Consider the following 17,610-nt stretch of genomic DNA (forward strand, 5'->3'; position numbering starts at 1 on the left):
GTAAAATGGGGCTATTCAGCATGGGAAAAAGTAGACTGAGAGGTGATCTGATAAATGTTTATAAATATCTAAAGGGAAGTGGGAGGCAAATGGATGAGGCCAGGCTCTTCTTGGTAGAGCACAGCAATAGGACAAGGAGTAATGACCTCAAACTTGAACATAGGAAGTTCTGAACTAACCGTAAGGATGACAGAGCACTGCAACAGGTGGTGCAGAGAGGTGATGGAGTCTCCTGTGGAGATATTCAAGACTCATCTGGACACCTACCTGTGCCATCTATTGTAGGGAACTACTTTAGCAAGGGGTTGGACTCGATGGTCTCTTGGGGTCCATTCCAACCCCTGTGATTCTGTAACTCACATCTATTTAGGGACCTCTTGAGTTTTAATCAGCATTCACATGTGAGCTAACTTTACCAGTGTGAGTGGAGGAAATCGGTGGTCTCTGTTGCTCTTTTGCCTCCTGTTTCTGTACCGTGCAGTCCTGCAGTGCTACCACACCAGGCTCTGAGGCACGACAGCTGAGATATACATGTTTCCCTTCTACTGACAGTGGTGGAGGAGTTTTCAACTTGGAAAGATAAAAAAAAAAAGAACCACATAGCTGGGTTGTTTTGCTTGGTGAATGTGAGTCAGAGCTCTCATTAAGACCCCACAACACTTTGTGTTACAAAGGAGTAAAGCAAGTCTAAACATAAGCATTGCAACAGTCAAGCCAAAAGGGCTGCAGATGGGAAGTGCAGCACCTTCCATAGGGCTTTTCTTTTGTAACTGTTTAAAAATGAAAGGTGCCAAGGGAATTTCTTAGCTATAGGTAAAAATAATGGTGCCATAACCGATATTGTTATCAAAGTTTATCAGGAGAGTAGGATGAAAACAAGGAAGTGCTAATGCAGAGGTAATGGGTGATATTGGTTTACTGTGTTCAAAAACAAAAACAAACTGTGTTCAAAAGCAAATGCTCTCGAATACTGAATAGCAGCATGTCTTGAATCTTAATCTGGGATTAATTACTTCTGGATAATGTTGCTTCAGATGTTGTAAAGATTGTTCACTTGGGAAATGCTGCTGCTATGAAACTGAGATTTGCTAGGGGAGGATGCCAGTTCTAAGGAAAATTATTTCCCAATTGGAACAAATTGTTCTTTATGAGGATGGAATGCTTAAATTCCTATACATATTTTCAGATAGGCTGTGAAAGACAAACTGGAACCAGTGACTGCTCTTAATGTTTACTTCAAGTTCCCATCAGGAGCAGAACAGTGGATCTGTTTAGAACTTCATTCCTTCTTCCTCAAACATACTCTGAGGACTTTTCATTTTTATGGTCATTCCTATAAACAAATCCCTTGGGTTTATGAGTAGGTCTTCCTAAAGAAAGAGAAGCTATGTGCTGAATTAAACCATTTCTTTCTCTGCACAGCACTGTGTTCCGAGCATAGAAGCGGAGCTTTGGGGCTTTCAGGAATTAGACTTCCATTTCCAGTAGCTACTAGAACAACTTTTAAACGTTTTCATTGTTCAGAGCAATGAGGAATAGTTTCTGTAATGCCCTGCTCTTTTCTATTCCAGCCCACTGCTCAAAAATACTGTGATACAGTTATCAAATAGGTACAAAAAAGGGAAAGACGTTTGCCTGCAGTTGCAATACAATTAGTGGGAAAGCTCAGGGTGTGTTGTTCCAGCTGTTTCAGGATGAAGCTGTTCCTTCTGCTTGCCTTCTGCACAGTGCTGAATAAGGACATTGAGGTCCAGAGCCATTGCTGAGCACCTGGTGTGAAAGAAACACAAATTCTTTGAGAAAGACCAATGTACCCTTAGGAGAGGTATGGAGCTAGGGAGAGAAGGGAGCAGTTTTCCTCTGAACTCCAACAAATTAAGGTTTGCTAACAGAACTGTAGCTCACTGTCTTCTGAGAAGCCATTGGATTTTGTGAAAATAGAGGAATTATCCTAAGGTTCTGATTGAATAATATTTCATCTAACGCAGCAGTTGTGCTTTGCTATGCAATAGAAGTTAGGCACAACTTTATCTGTTGGTACGTACCGGGCTCAGGAGTTGGACTCGATCCATGTGGGTCCCTTCCAACGTGGGATGTTCTCTATGGTTGGTTGCAGACATACACTTTTACTCAGATGCTATGAGAAAACAGTTTAGGCCTACAGAGGGGTGTTCAAATTTGGTCTTTTTGTACAGCAGCATCACAGTGGTTCCTGTGCAGTCTTCCCATGGGCTCTTTTTTCACCCAAGGGGTGGTGACGCACTGAACAGGTTGCCCAAGGAGGCTGTGGATGCCCCATCCCTGCAGGCATTCAAGGCCAGGCTGGATGTGGCTCTGGGCAGCCTGGTCTGCTGGTTGGCGACCCTGCACATAGAAATAGATTGGAAATAGATGATCATTATGGTCCTTTTCAGCCCAGACCGTTCTATGATACTTTCTAAGAGGAGAATGCTAAGTCGTGCATGGGTCACTGTGTTTTGGTTGTCTCATGCTGTTGTGTTTTGGGTGTTTTTTTATCACAAGGCTGCTCTGCATGTCTTTAATCACAGCGGTGTGAGGGAGGAGGTGGAAATGGCCTGAAGTACAGGCGGCCCTTTTACTTTCATTTTGACATCTCCTGTCTGACCCTATCGGTCGGTCCCACAGCCCTGTGAGTGGCTCGGGCTGTCTCTGGTCTGGCAAGGGTGGAATCATGATACAGCTGGAGGAGGAGACAGCAGTGCCTGCATCCTGCACAGCATTATGTCTCAGTGGCAGAACTGAGCTGGCTTTCCTCTGAGTCAGCCGTGTCACTCTGTCCCACCGGGAGCACTGAAGTTGAGCACTGAAGGTCTCCCCACTGTTGTAGCCTGATTCCACTCTTTATTTCTACCTCCACAATATTTTTTGGTGTGTGGAAGCTGCTCGTGGCAGTGATACTCTGTTATATAAATGATTCAGGAACTGAGAGGGGTCATTCTGTAACTTGTTGTAGGGTTTCTTCGCAGTAAAGCCAAGTTGCCATGTTAAAAGCAATGGAAAACTGGAGCTCTTGGTGGTTCTCCTCTTTCAATAGCAGAACATTTCCTGAGGCTGAATCAGGGGCTGCTGTACTTCAGTACCTGCTGAAGGGGTGGGTTTGGCTGCAGTGGGAAAACAGGAAACAACTTGAAAATTAATGATTCTTAGAGAAAACAGCTGTGTTAAACATTGCACAGCCTACAGCTGCCCCCTGGTACAGGAACAGGAAATTCAGCAATGGGAAGAGAAGCCATCTTCCTAGTGAGAGTGGCATCTTGTGAAAGGATGGGGAAAGAAAGTATGGGTTTGCTTTCTATGTCCTGCATGTCATGTATTCCTTTTTAGAGAGAGAACATTTCTGTGTGTGTTTATAGACTGCAGTCGTCTATCAAATGCACGTGAAGATATTAAGATCTACATATTAGACTTCAAACTGAGAGCATGCTTGGCTGTGTTCCCATCTGACAGAATTACGTGCAGTGAAATCAAGACGGATAGAAGGCTTCTGCAGGAGTATGAAGCCTTGCTGTTTGAAATGTCTTTCCCTTATTGAAGTCCATCAAATGTCTTCATTGATTTATATAGGCCTTAAACAGCCACGCTTCTGTGCTGGCTTTTGGTTTTGAGTCTCTGTACCTCTAGCTTCTCATGTCTGAAAATGCATCTGATATGTGAGATGCGATCCAGAAGTTTTCCATCCAGCAGCTGCCAGGGAATGGGAGCACTGGAAGATGATGTTCCCTCCCTGTCTGTGCTCCTGCCTGTAGAACATTATGTGCACAGATGGGAGCACCTCTGTTGGATGTGAAGAGAGGTTACTGATTCTCAAACTTGTCACAGTGTGTGAAGTTGGAGATCTTGAGCTAGAATAAGTGGTATTTATGCGAGTACTGGAGATAGGGCTAGATTTTCAGCTGTACAATTCAACAGAGCTGCGCAGCAGTCGATATACACGAGTTCTCACAAATGCTGCAGCCTGTGGGGCACAGAGGCAAGCTGAAATGTTTTATGATGTGTTAAACGGGCACGCAGAGCCAGTGCCTCTGGCAGTGCAGTTGTCACAGTGCAGAGAGCGGCTCTGAAGTAGCAGCTCCCAGCCTAGCCAGGGAGTGGAGGCAGGCTGAACCGGTTATCGGAGGCTCGAAATGAACTGGTATATAAGGGGTAAAAGATGTAAGTGTGTGCACCTGCAGTGCTTTCGTTTTAGGTCTGTGGCTGAGCTGCTTTTCTCTCTCATGTCACTTCCATCACTCCAGAAAAGACGGAGCTGAGTGCTGGGAGCAGGAAGGGGTAAGAAGGATGTCCGTGCAGCTCCGTGTAACAGCAAGGTGATGTATGTGATGTCAGCACTCCTCTAGGATGTTTCAACATCCAACGTGGTTGGATGGCTTGATACTAGTGTGGCTTTATTTCCTCCTTTTACCAGTTCAAAATTGCCATTGTTTTTCATTCATACTGTAAAGACTTTCATTAGAAGCCATGAATTTGGGCCTTGGAGCACAAAGGCACAGATCATTATCGTTTTGGGACTGAATAAAGCCAGCTCTTGTCTCTACGTGACATACAACGGTGTGACTCAGAGTTAAATATGGGATGCCCACTCTTTACTACTTTTAAACCTGTGGATGACCACCATGTATTTAAAAAAAAAATTATAAGGTTGCTGTAGGTTTTCTTAGGTCAGGAGTGTTCTTTTAACTACAACAGATAAATAAGGAAAGCAACACAGCAGTGGAGCCAAGAGAACTTTCTCAGCCTCATAGGTTTTTTTAGGGGAATGGTTCTGCAGGAGTTTTTCTTAATGCTTCCAAACCCTTTCCCGGCTTTTATAGTGAAATTATATGGGTAAAGCAAACGTCTGTCATTAGGGATTTACATGTCTTCACATTTTTAAATGGGTTGTGTTTGAGTGCTGCAAATACACCAAGAAACATCACGATCTGTACGTGGCTGAGATGGCACCTGCCTGGGCTCACAGGGTGGACAGGGACACAAACAGCACGTGGGGCAGCCTGTTTGCCTGGAGATGTGTGGTCTCTTTGAATAAGCGTGTGGAAGAAATCCCTGCATGAGAAATTAAATGCACCTGGGTGAATATGTGAGAAAAGCTCCCCCAATAAGGTCCGTGGCAAAATTCCTACTTCAACCGTGTTTTTAGGGAGGTATTCCTTACGCAGGAATGTGGTTTCTTTTCCTTTTTGTGTACCGATTCCCAAGCATAAGCAGCGTCAAGAAGGAAGTGGAAAGATGAGCAAAAGCTTATGGAAGGAAAACAGCTTCAAATAAGGAGGAGGGAGGGGTGATCCTGGTGAATATGGGGAAGGGAGGATGCGGAGATGTTTCTGGCCCTCCCCTAATTGGGAGTTATTTTCTAATAGCATTTTGGGTGAATGGGCAGAACGTCCATCTACACGGCACTCTGCAGCCAGCAGAGGGAGCAGGATGTTTGCTGGTGGGTTTAGTTGAAGCTGCGGGGCTGGATTCCACCATTCCCCAGCACCTGCAGGGAACTGAGCAGGCTGCTGTGCTGCAGACAGGTCAGGTCTGGGGCTGCAATGGCTCTGCCATGACTTCCAGCAGCAGCATGCTTTCCCACCCTGGCCACATGCTCAGATGGGTATGAAAGCACATGCCTCATGGAGGGTTCTCTGGTAGATGTAAGACATCTTTCAGCAGCAGAAACCATTGGTTTTCCTTCAGTGACCCCAGCTCACCTCCTGGCAACCAAATTCAATGGACAGCAAGGTGAGGAGTTTTCAGGGGCAAAGCATGCTTCAAATGAAAGCAAAACTAAGTGCTGAAATCATGAGAGCGTCGGGGATATCATGAATGTCTCAGCTGTTTTGCAAAATCTGGATTCTCTCACATTATTCCACTGACGTGGTTGAGTATTGTACTGTAATCCCTTCAAATGAAATACAGTGCTGCTGAATTTAATAAAGAATTGATCTCAGCTACAGTGAATGCTTCATCTAGTAGAAATAGCAGACTGGTAATACTGCTTTAAACACTTCTGCCAAATGTCGACAATATTCATTCATGTTATTTTTTCAGGAAAAGAATCCATTATGTATAATAGCAAGGGAAGTAAGAACAACAAAAAATGCAAAAAAAAAAAAAATCAAATGAATATTCATCCTAGCTAAAACATTGACTGGATTCAGGGCTTGGTTATTCTCTGAGCTACACCATAAATCTCTTATGTTTGGATAAAGTGAAATGATGACTTGAGAATGAGAGGGGTGGAGTCCCAGCCGGTGTGGAGGGTGGACCTAAAGGGATGCAATTTCACTGAAATTCATGAACAAGGACCTTATCCTTGCAATACTCAAGCTATTGCACGAGATGACTTCTTGTGGTACTGGTTTATCAGTAGTAACTCAAGGGAGAGAAGGGACAGCAGTTCGTATGTGTGATTTTCCTATCGCCTGGGTAAGTTCAATCATGCTTTAAATTGGGAGAAGTTTTGTGCTTTGCTCTGTGTTTGCAAGATCTGCCTTGCATAAACTAATTCTAGGAGACAAAGGAGAATGGGATAGTTGCTGTCTTGGAGGCCTGCTCGTCACCTTCATGGCCCCAACTCACCTACACGTGTCTTCAGATCAAGGTCTTAAATACCAATATTTCAAAGACTGTGCCTTTTTGAATGGAAGTGCTGCAGCCTCGTGAGGTGAATGTCAGATAACTGTAAGGGTCCATTTTGTTGGTTTTAGTCCAATATGAAGCAGCGGGGAAGCTGAAGAGCTGGGTGCTGTAGTGATTCCCCAGTAGGTCGGGAGTGTAAACAAGAATTGCACATTTTTCCTTCAGTGCCAACACTATCTCTAATCTATAAATGACTTCATTCACTATTAGTAGTGAGTGAATGTTTTTTTCTTTCCTAGAGCGTCAATCTCTTTTTGGTTTCACTGAACGAGAGGATCACGATTCGCATATTTATAGGCATAGCCAACCATACACCGAGTGCAGCACAAAGATTAACAATTCCAGTTTTCTATAAGCAGTAATGATAACACAGCATCTTTCAGAGGAAACAAATGGGTTTGTTTGGGTTCATTCTGATGAAAAGAAAGGTCCCCTTTTGAGACAAAGTTGTTTTAAACTCCATGCTCGTCCCACTAGCATAATATTCTGGTCATTGTTAGCAGCCCCAAACGTTTTTCCCTTATGGTTTCTTGGTGGATGACTTCTAAGGAGAATGGCACAGCTGACACATCAATGCCTTGACACATAGTCCATATTTCTGTGTGCGTGGCACTCACATGAATGCTTTAACACTGACATAGAGCACTATTTCTGGTAGCTTTGAATACTGGCTTTGATTATGTACTTACCAAGAAGTTACCTTCAAACCATCTTCCTCTTCTCAACACAAATGGAACCCTGGTAATGGAAGAACAGGAAGCTAGATTTCTGTTTGCAGGAAAAGCAAATGAACCTGCATCAGAAGAAGCCACACGGATAATTCTAGCAGGTTTTCCTTGTATGCTTAGGTAAGGTAGCTCAGACCGTATGTTTTAGGAGATGACTTTTTGTCTAACTCAGAAGATACCACCGCCCTACTAAAAATGTTGTATTAAGAATGTAAGAACTAACAACTGCTTTATTGGACTCTTCTGTCTTCTCTATTTCTAGTCTTCAGCCGTCCCATTTCCCCTAAAAATATCTTCTTGCTTGTAGCACAGCCTGAGCAAATGGACAGAATAGGACATTCTACGTGTGACCACGTGCGCTGTATTTTTACCATTTCCATCTTCTGTGCCATTAACTTCCTGAAAAATTTACCAGAGCCTGAAGCAAATACACTTTTTCTTTCAGGTTCCATTGAGCTCTGAGATTTAAGAGACTTCACTTATCCTATTTTTCTGAGATCAGTTTATTTTTATACTAATAAAGAAATTGACATCGGACAATCCCCAGAATTGCAGTGGCTGAGAGCTGCAGCCTGGACAGTGCCAACATTAACGCCCATTGACTTCAGTAGTGTTCCCCATGGAGTTCACCTTCTTTTGGTGCTGTTTCTCAGCTTTAATATCTGAAGCATGTCAGCCTCAGAAATGCTAGAAGCCTGTATGAACAGGCGTGTAAAGGAGTTCATCCAAACATAAATGAAATATACAAAACAGGTATGCCTGCTGGCTCTTAGCCTTGCACAATCGCATCGTGCAGCAGCGTGGGACCAGGGGCTGACACCTGGCTGCTGGAGCTGTGCAACCAACCCACCAAGCAGCTCCATCTCCCAGAGCAAGGAGTCATGGTTCATGGGCATGATGGGGATGGGATGAGTTGGGCTGGAGCATCTTAGTGGTCCTTCCCAACCTTTATGGTTCTGTGAGTCCTTCAGGAACATCAGCATGTAAAGCTGCTGCAGTACCAATGTTTAGGCTGAGAAGGTGTTATGCAGTAGAGCAGCTGTGCTGCTGCTTACTAACACAGCACTGCAGAGTGTAACTGAGGAGCACCATGAATTCCTTGCAGCTGAGATAAGTCATTTCCGAGGCAATGGTGAAAGTTAGTCATTGTAATAATTAGCATTGGTTATCAGCATGTTTTTATAAAGCAAATCCAGAGGTGGTGCGATGAGGCTCCAAACGCTTCCCTGCTGGGGACTGCTGCACTCGTTGATATGATGGTACCTGACATCTCGCCTGGCTTATTAACAGGGCAAGTGAAATGTCAGAAGCCATTAAGTCAAAGTACACTGCATTCCCTAGGGACACTGTACTTCTGTATGGTCAGAGAAACTTGTAAGAGGATAGGAAGATTGCTTCAGAGCAAAGAAGTGAATGACCAGGATCGCTTACCGTGAGCAGGACTGCAGATATTTTAGTTATACCAGGAGACCATCGAGTCCAACCCCTGCTATAGGGAGCCTGCTTCGCAGGGGGGTTGGACTCCATGATCTCTTGAGGTCCCTTCCAACCCCTACAGCTCTGTGGTTCTGTGATCAGTACATGCAATGAGGTTTTGTTGTCCTGCAAACATTCTCTGCCATACAGCAAAGTGTACACCACTTTTTCAACATTTGCATTATACTTACGGGGTGAAAGTAAGTCCTTTGCATCAGAGGGGATTTCTCCCCATTGGTTCAAGGATCTTTGTCACCATTTTCTTTTGTTTTTCTCTTCATACAGCCTTAAAACAACTGGGGACTTCTTGAGTTTCCCAGGGGGTTTGGTTTGTCTGACATAGGGCTGAGAAAGCAGACTGATCTACCCACAAAGGGAGCTCTGCGGAGCCAAACTTTCTTCTATCCCGCAGGCTGCCCACTCTCCATATTTTTATTTTTTAAAGAAAGAAACTGGATATCCACTCCGATACGGGCGTGTACTCACAGACATATTTGCACGGCCCTCTATTTTCATCGTAGTGCAGGATTCTGGTCTTCTTTTCTGGCTTCAAGTCCTATGCTGGTCTTTGTGCCCCGCTGTACATCTTCATGCTGTGTGGACCCAGGGCAGAGATGGGTGCGTTTGTGGAGTAATAACCTGGAAGATGGGGAGGTGCACCTCAAGGGCAATTTCCAAGCCCTGTTTTGAACATACTGTCTGACCTTTTATGCACTTAGTTGTATTTTGGGTATTTTGACAGTGCAGAGCAACAAAGGAGTGAAATAATTATTTCCATTATGGCTATCATTCATGTGATGCTTGGAATTCCCGCTGACACAAACATCCTTCCTGCATATTTAAATCCATGGAGTGTATGCAGCAGTAGTCAGCGTGGTGGATGGGTGAAGGGAAGCAATTGCAAACAACTGCCTTGGTGTTTTTTCTCTGCAGTAGAAGAAAATCTAGCCTGCTTTTCCTGTTGTGTTGAGCACATATCACAACACAGCTGAGGAAGATTGCTATAACACAGCATTGCTAACAACACAGCCAAGGAAGGCAACCTGCAGTGTCTTTGTGAAATCTCAAAGCAGACAAAGGGGTCATTAAAAGACCAGCTATTAAGTGAGCTGTGCCCTGTTGTAAGTGGAACTGTTTTCTTGCTGGGTGTGTATTTTGTTTGAATTTGCGTAAGATCTTCACACATGCACAGTCTTCTTTGGTTTGCAAAGTACATTCAGCTCATTAATGTTACAAATTATTAATTGGAGTCCTTTTTTAATCCCTGCTCAGTAAAATGAATGGAAGGACTTTTAAACTCAGAAGCTATGTATTATGTGTGTATCAACATCAGCTGTCAACTGTTCTAATTGCTTGCAAGATTATTTGCTGTTGATTTGAACAAAGTGTTTCCTAGGTGGTGCAGAGTACAAATAAGAACAATGCAAGCCCTGCTAAAACAATACAGATTTGTTTCCTGTGTATTCCAGAATCATTTCTTGTTTTCCTTCCTCTATGGCATTGTTTTCTGCCTCCATTTCCAGCACAGACACCACTTGTCCTCTACCCTCTGCTCGGCTGCACTGCACAGGGACACGTTCCGCTCTGGATGCTTTGATGGAGGGTCACCAGTTGCTGTATATGTTGTGAACACACGATTTGGAGGAAATAAGTTCCCCAGAGCCATCACTTTCCTGTCTTTTTAAGCACACGTGCTGTGTTTATGATGGCAGTCAGGGGTTAAAAGTCATTTTCTACTCAGCGTTTCACAAGAGCTGAATTAAACTCAGGGCTTTCAGACCTCAGCAGACCTACTTGTGAACCTGACCAGATAGGTGTTTGGGAGCATATTGGAGTCCAACTTTACTTGTGAATTTATTACATATGAGAGTGGCCATCCCAGGTCATACCCACCTCGTCCCAAATCGATCTCAAATCTATTTGGCAGTGGGTATGCGTCAACATATCTGTTTGATAGCTCAGGAGAATTTTCACTTTTAATTATCTTTAATTTGCTTTACAGTATGGTAGTATTGGGCCAGCATGCAACTGTGGCAAGCAGCTGATTGCAGTGCAGCATCTGGATACCAGCTCCGTCCTGGGGGGGAAGGAGCCATCATTTACACTGGTCCTTGCCCTGTGAGTGCTTTAGAGATGGTAAATGGTTGGCAGTGAGATGGTGACCACATGTCTCTTACAGCCACATCATCCCCAGAGCGGGTGATGGAGGTGTTCTGATGGGTTTAGGCTGCTCTCGTTTGGCTGCTGAACTGCAGTGTCTCAAGTTTTCAAATTCAATCACTGCTGCTGTCACACTGATTAATATTGATGTGATTTCCCTCCCAGCTGATGGCAGCAACAGCTGCAGCAGGGAGGACTGGGCAGGTATAATGCAAGCTTCAGTTCACAGTTTCTATTGTTCTTTTATAAGACAAGGCAGTATACCCTCATTCTCTTTAGGTTCTTTTTCGGCCCTTTTTTTGTTGTAAGATCAGAGGGAGAGCTGTCCAAAGGTGACTGCATTCATAAGAACCTATCACATGGTCATAGCAGGGGAAGATATTTCTCAGGAATAGCATCCTGAAGCCAGAGTGATAAATATCCGAGTAAGAATGGGATTCCTTTTCAGAGTTCGACACTTGGTTTCTGTGTTTAATTGATTAACTTATTGGTAGTTGTTCAGGTTTGAACACCAGCTCCCAGGACACGTTGCTGATCTCTGATCATTAGGAAAGCCCTTTGCAGTGGTTACATGCACCTGGAACAGCAGCCTGGGATGTGACGCATACCTCAGCTCAGCAAAGCATAAGCCTGGAATAATAACTTCCTCCACAGAAAAATGTGCTTAATTAGCTGTTCACAAATACCAATGAGGACGGACAGTTTTCTATTTCAGTCTCTTGTAAGTAATGATTTCTTAGCTGAGACATCTGAATCCTTCCTGTGTGTCTGTACCATGACTGTTCTTTGTTCTTCCATTGCTCAGTTTGCGTTAGGAAGTTAGGAGCTCTCATAAGAGGAGGGCTGGAAGTTTCTATGCAAAAGATGCCATTCTTCCTCCAAAGCTATTTCTTAGTGTAATCAGCAAGCAGATGGATGTGCTTTTTGTTTCCTGCTGCTTGCCATGCTATACTACCAGCAGCATTCTACAAATCCAGGGCCAGCATGGCTTGTCACTCCCTTGTTTTATTTTAGAGTTTACCTTAGTGATAAATGTTGTAAAACAATAATAATTTTCTGACAAAGGAGTAACGTGGGGCTGCTCACTGCTGCCCTGGCAAGGAGATTGTTGCCCTGTTTCTTTCACAAACATGATTTTTTAAACCAACCTTGTTTGTCCTTGTTCTTTTTTAGGGACAGCACTTTCTAATTAGGAGCCTTGTGCTTTTTCAATTCTGTGTGAACTTAGTACTGGAAATATTCTTGGAACACAAGTAGAAAGCTATGAGGGCTTTGCTTGGGAGTAATCAAGAAGCATATGTTGTTTTATACTGCTGCCAACTGAAGACAAGCAGAAGTTCCTGATGAGCATTATCTATTGTGAAATGCTTTTAAGATTTCCCCCACAAAAATCCAGATTTAATAAACAATTGCCAATCTATAATTTAGTGTCCCAGTTACTGCAACCAAAAGATACAACAGATTACGCAGGTAGGATGAAATCCAAATGCCAGGAGTTGCAGCATGCTGTAGGTTTGCAATTTAGCTCCTCTGTCTTCATGCAAGCAAGAAATAGAAGCTTGATTTGGTCCTTGTGTTTCCTTCCCTGCTCAGGTCCTTTACAATGAGGGCAGTGAGGCACTGCACAGACTGCCCAGAGAGGTGGTGCAGACACCCAAGGTCAGGCTGGAGGGGCTCTGAGCACTGATGGAGCTGTGAGTGTCCCTGCTCAGTGCAGGGGTTGGACCTGATGGCCCTTAGGGTCCCTGCCAACTCCAACCATTCTGTGGTTCTTTGATTCTATGGAAGTTGCTGGTAGCTTCTTGCAGGCGAATGGGGCACAAGAGGGTGCTGTGCTCTCAGCAGACAGCAGCTGGGCCCCTCCTATATTCATGTAGGTTACCGTATCTGACATACAAATGAAAGATTAAAGAGGGAAAGCTTTAATATCTCATTAGATACAAGGCTTTTCAGAATCTCCTTTGTGCTGTGCAAAATTGCCTGAGATGTCTGGCAAGTGAGTGAAGCTTCGGAAAGATTAAAGAGAATTTCAGTACTGTGAAGGAAACAGATGAGGTACAGAAGTAAGTGATCGCTGAGGAAGGAATAGACATAAACTGACAAACTGCAATGGGAAATGTTACACACTGAAAAACAGATCTGGAAGAAACACACAGAAATCAGAGGTGGCCAGAGGGAGGTGTCAGACCCCAGCAGGTGCCGGTGGCAGCAGTGCTGCAGCCCCTCAGTGCTGGCACCTTGCACTGTCTGCATGGCTGCTGTGCAAGCAGGGCTGGCTGCTGGCAAACCCACAGGGTGCCCAGCCCAAAGTAATCGTTGTCAGCCTCCTGCAGACATCTCAGACAGGAAAGCTGCACAGATCCTCTGGAGAAATTGCAAACTGCATACGGGTGTGCAGCGTAGCTGTGCAGGTAGTGTTGCTTACAGTGCTTCTCCCGTGTCAGCAAGGACACACACGGGCAGCACCAGGGTCCATTTCTTACAGAAAGGAGTTTGAGCAAGGGCTGCAAGGCAGGGAAGCTCGGTCTTGTTCCTACCTCTGCCACTAATATGTTCTTGGATCTCTCACAGATTGCGCCTTACTGTCTGTAGTCTCCCATCTGTGAAACAGGCATAATAACACTGAGACATCTTTGAAGAGAAAATGTCAGGGCCTGATTCCGTGTGCTTCATAAGGGGAAAAATAAAGGTCTGCACGGAGGGACCCTTACATCCTGCATATGGATAACTTCACCAAGATCCGTCTTCTGTGTAAAGTTAAGCACGCTGTTCCTGCAAGACATCAGGTCAGTTGTGCTTACTGACAGATGACAGCAACAGCTTTATCTCTGACCGAGGGACTTAGTTGAGTTAGAGAGGGGCAGAAAAGCAGTAAATTACAGCAGAAGTGTTTGCAAGACGTGGCGTTCACCGGTTACAAGGCAGCAGTTCTGCATGAGGATCACCAGTTGCAGTTAGCTGGTGATGCAGATTCATGGAGTGAGTCCTGAGCACCAGAGGTATTTTGCATCTTGTTCATCTCAGTGTTTTAAATCATCATCACAGCTGTTTGATAGGACTTGGCCCCTGTGATTCGGAGAGGCAGCAGCAAGTGCTCCCTTGGCTTCTGTCCCTTACTGTTCCCTCTTTGTGCCCACCCCAGGATTCTTTTCTAAGTTCCCTTTTACCAACCATACTTCGGGCAGCACTCAGTTTATGCTGTGTACCTTTATCCTGAACGGAAGATGCTCTGAACTGTTACCAAATGACCTTAAATCAGAATCACCATTTTCTCTTTGACCTAGCTGAAGATCTGAGCCAGTTTGTGCTGCTGTCTGTGCTGAAGGACGTTCCTAATGCCATCGCAGAAAATAGCTGCCCTGGTCATTAAGATAGTAAACAAACCACCCTCATTTCTGAGACCAGATTCCTTGCTGCCACAGATGATGCTCCTTGGTTAAAAGAGAAATCAGTCATATTTAGATAATGTTCATGTCCTTGCTCTAAGGGCTGAGAAGGGATCCCGATACAGCTTCTGCTCCTTGCCTTTGGTCCCCCCTTGCTGCCCTTCTGCTGCCTCTTTAGGAATCGAAGAGCAAAGAGTGCACAGCAGTCAGTTGGGTGCTTGCCACCCCTCACCTGCATTTCTGGGGGTATCACTGTGATGTGATTCCCGTCTGCCGGGATATGCAGCAAATATGCAAACAGGCTCTCAGCTTTTTTTAGCTCACAAAAGCAAGGGAGTCCTTTGAAAGGTCTTTACCCAATCATCGCTCCCTCCCTCGCATTGTGCAGCATTACCATTCTCTGGCACTGTAAATCCTCACATATGCCTGCCTCCCTCTTGCCTTCAGCCTCTCCCTCCCTCCCCCTCCCCACCGTGCTGCCATCGGATCTGTGATGATATGTGATCTCCTGGATACAATCACACACACACACAAGTACCGGGCACCGCTGCTCAGCTCAGCAAAATGTCTTTCTCGTAGAAGTGGTGCTCATCACAGCTTGCGAATCCTTGACGATGTGGCCATGCTTTCCTCTCTGCCTTCTACCCTCTTCTGTCTTTGTCTGCCTGCTCTTCTTACCCGCGGGTCATCTTTGCCCTGCTGTCTGTAGCTGTATGGACTACCACACCATAGACTGCCGGGATCAAGGACTCCCCAGTGTTCCCAATCCGTTCCCATTGGACGTGCGGAAACTTCTTATAGCCGATAACAACATCCAGGCGATACCAGCTGATTTCTTTATATTTTATGGAGACCTGGTCTATTTGGACTTCAGGAATAACTCCCTCACCTCTTTAGAAGAGGGCACTTTTAGCAGTTCTACCAAACTGGTGTATTTAGACTTAAGCTACAATAATTTAACGCAGCTTGAAGCCGGGATATTCAAATCGGCAGAAAAACTGATAAAACTCAGCCTGGGAAACAACAACCTGGTGGATGTGGACGAGGCTGCTTTTGAGAACCTGGAACAGCTCCAAGTGTTAGAACTGAATGACAATAACTTACAGAGCCTAAACGTGGCAGCCCTCGAAGCGCTTCCCTCCCTGCGGACCATACGCTTGGAGGGCAACCCGTGGGTCTGTGACTGTGACTTTGCCAATCTTTTCAGCTGGATCCAGGACAATGCCTCCAAGCTCCAGAAAGGTAAAGCTGTGTGTGTGTGTGTCTGTGTGTCTGTGTGTCCTGCCTGCAGTGACCCCGACTGCCTTTTGGTCAGACTGTAATTGCATGCTTCCAACAAACGAGTCCATTAAAATGGTGTTGGTTTCTTTCTAGCGGCGGGTCCTCCTCCCGGCTAAGGAATAAATAGTTTTGATTTATAGGCTGAAGTTGCATAGGCAGTGAAGGAGCCTTTTCAAATCCGTTGTGCCCAGAGCTGCTTCTCTTCCAGACATCGGTTTCTTCCCGGTAAATACGTTCCACAATGAGCCCTTTGAACAGCTGAATATCCTGTGCCAGCCCCTTAGGAAAACTGTGCTCTCTCTCATTTTCCTGATCAGCCACAAAGCTGCTGCAGAAGAGTTAAATCCCCATTTTATGCAACTGTGGCTGCCAGCCCTTCTCCAGAATTATTTTGTTGCGATGCTCTGAAGCCCTGTTTGGTATTTCGATCATGGTGCCTTTATTAAAATAGCCCCGCTTCCAATATTAGGAATAAATGAAAACACTCTGGAACATCCTCAATGCAGGATATACAGTTCTGGAATTTGAGCTAGTAATTTTCAGAAAAGCATTGGGAAAAAAAAAAAAAAAAATAAATAAAGCAGTATTCAGGCTGCCACGTGTGGGGCTTCTGCTCCACGTTTCCCATCTGACCCCAAAGCCACCGCTGATCCAGCTTTAGCAGATCACCTCACAGTTCACTCCTCCCAACAAGCACCAGGGCACCCAGTGCTGCTATCGAGCTGCCCTGCTGCTCATAGAAGGGGAAATGTAAGGGCTGCCACGGGGATATGGGGGTGCAGGAAGGCCGTGGTGCCTGGGCTCTGCCTGAGGGCTGTCTGTGCAGGGGTGAGGGGTAGAAGGACATGGGAGGAGAACTGCAGAGAGTGGGCTGAGGTCAGGGAACTGTTCTCTCGGCTCCAGATGCAGAAGGAGGAGGTCTCCCCTCTCTCCATCATCCATTTGCAAACACTTATTCGAGCTCTTTCTGTGCTCGTGACCTTCAGTGGCAATTTTTATTATACTCAGCTGGGTTGCCCTAAATATTCTTAGCTGTTCAAATATATATATGTATCTATTTTAAGGAAGAAGTAATTTGAGGAAAAAGGGATGGATTTTTTTATGCCTGCCTGAGTGAAGCTTTCCCCTTTCCCTTCTTCCCTACCCCCTTGCCTTTTCCCTTTTTCCCCTTTTCCCCTTTTTCCCCTCTTTCCCCTTTTTCTCCATTCCCAGCCAAACTCACTGCTGTTCTCCCACATTCCCCAGTGCCCCAGCTGAAGTTCTTTCTGACCAAAGCATTTGCCTTTCTCGCACTGGCCCTCAGCCACTCTTGCCTTCCCCATGCTTGCCACCTTTTCATGGACCTGTAGCTCCTTCCCCTTCACCCACACTGAGTCTGTTCAGTTTGAAAGAGGCTGTCCCAACCCATCTCTCTTTCCTTTCTCTCCTGTCAGTGCTCATCTGAACTTCTTATGTCTGGAAATCTCAAATGATCAAGCTTTACTGTAGTACTGTCAGTGTTCCTCAACTGCTTCAGTATTTCATCTCATCCAAAGTAATGGAAGCTGCATTTCAGCCATACAGCGAAACAATTACCAGCCCACCTAGATCTTTCAAAGCAAGAGAAGGAGGAAAGGAGCAACCGTTCAAATGGTTGCTTCTTAGGTCAGTTCCTCCCTTCCCATCCTGGCCTCAGCGATGCTTTGCTTTGCACTTAGTGTGGGCGCGGGGCTGCTGAGCTCTTGGCAGCCCACGTGTGCTCAGTGCCTGCACGCAGAGGGCTAAACCCGGTGCTCCGTTGTTTGTGGGCCATGCTTGTCTAAAACCCTTCACGTGGCATTTCTGGGGGTGTTACACCTTCCCCAGCAGGAGTGGGGAGAGCTCCCAGTCTCACCCTCCTGCTCCCTGTTTGCTCCCATTGCTGCTGGATGGCTGGAGATACTCATCCGTGCAGC

At 45.3% G+C, this 17,610-nt stretch overlaps 1 protein-coding gene across 9 annotated transcripts in view; it reads left to right on the forward strand.

Annotated features, from left to right (window-relative positions):
• The window catches only part of DHRS3 (dehydrogenase/reductase 3), a 164,787-nt gene that overhangs the window by 27,339 nt on the left and 119,838 nt on the right, over window positions 1-17,610 (forward strand). For 3 of the 9 annotated variants that reach the window (XR_006931962.1, XM_046903156.1, XM_004947497.5), the window contains exon 1: window positions 14,866-15,637. The exons of 4 other annotated variants lie outside the window; for them this stretch is intronic. Coding sequence is in view for 4 of the 5 variants with exons in the window: in XM_046903156.1 (XP_046759112.1) it covers window positions 15,010-15,637 (628 nt within the window). In the remaining variant the exon portion in view is untranslated. Of the gene's footprint in view, window positions 1-14,865; window positions 15,638-17,610 lie in introns of those variants that run through there. 2 more of the 9 variants (XM_046903154.1, XM_046903155.1) reach the window with 1 other exon arrangement.

The sequence above is a fragment of the Gallus gallus genome, chromosome 21, assembly GCF_016699485.2.
Source record: "Gallus gallus isolate bGalGal1 chromosome 21, bGalGal1.mat.broiler.GRCg7b, whole genome shotgun sequence".
Lineage (NCBI taxonomy): Eukaryota > Metazoa > Chordata > Aves > Galliformes > Phasianidae > Gallus > Gallus gallus.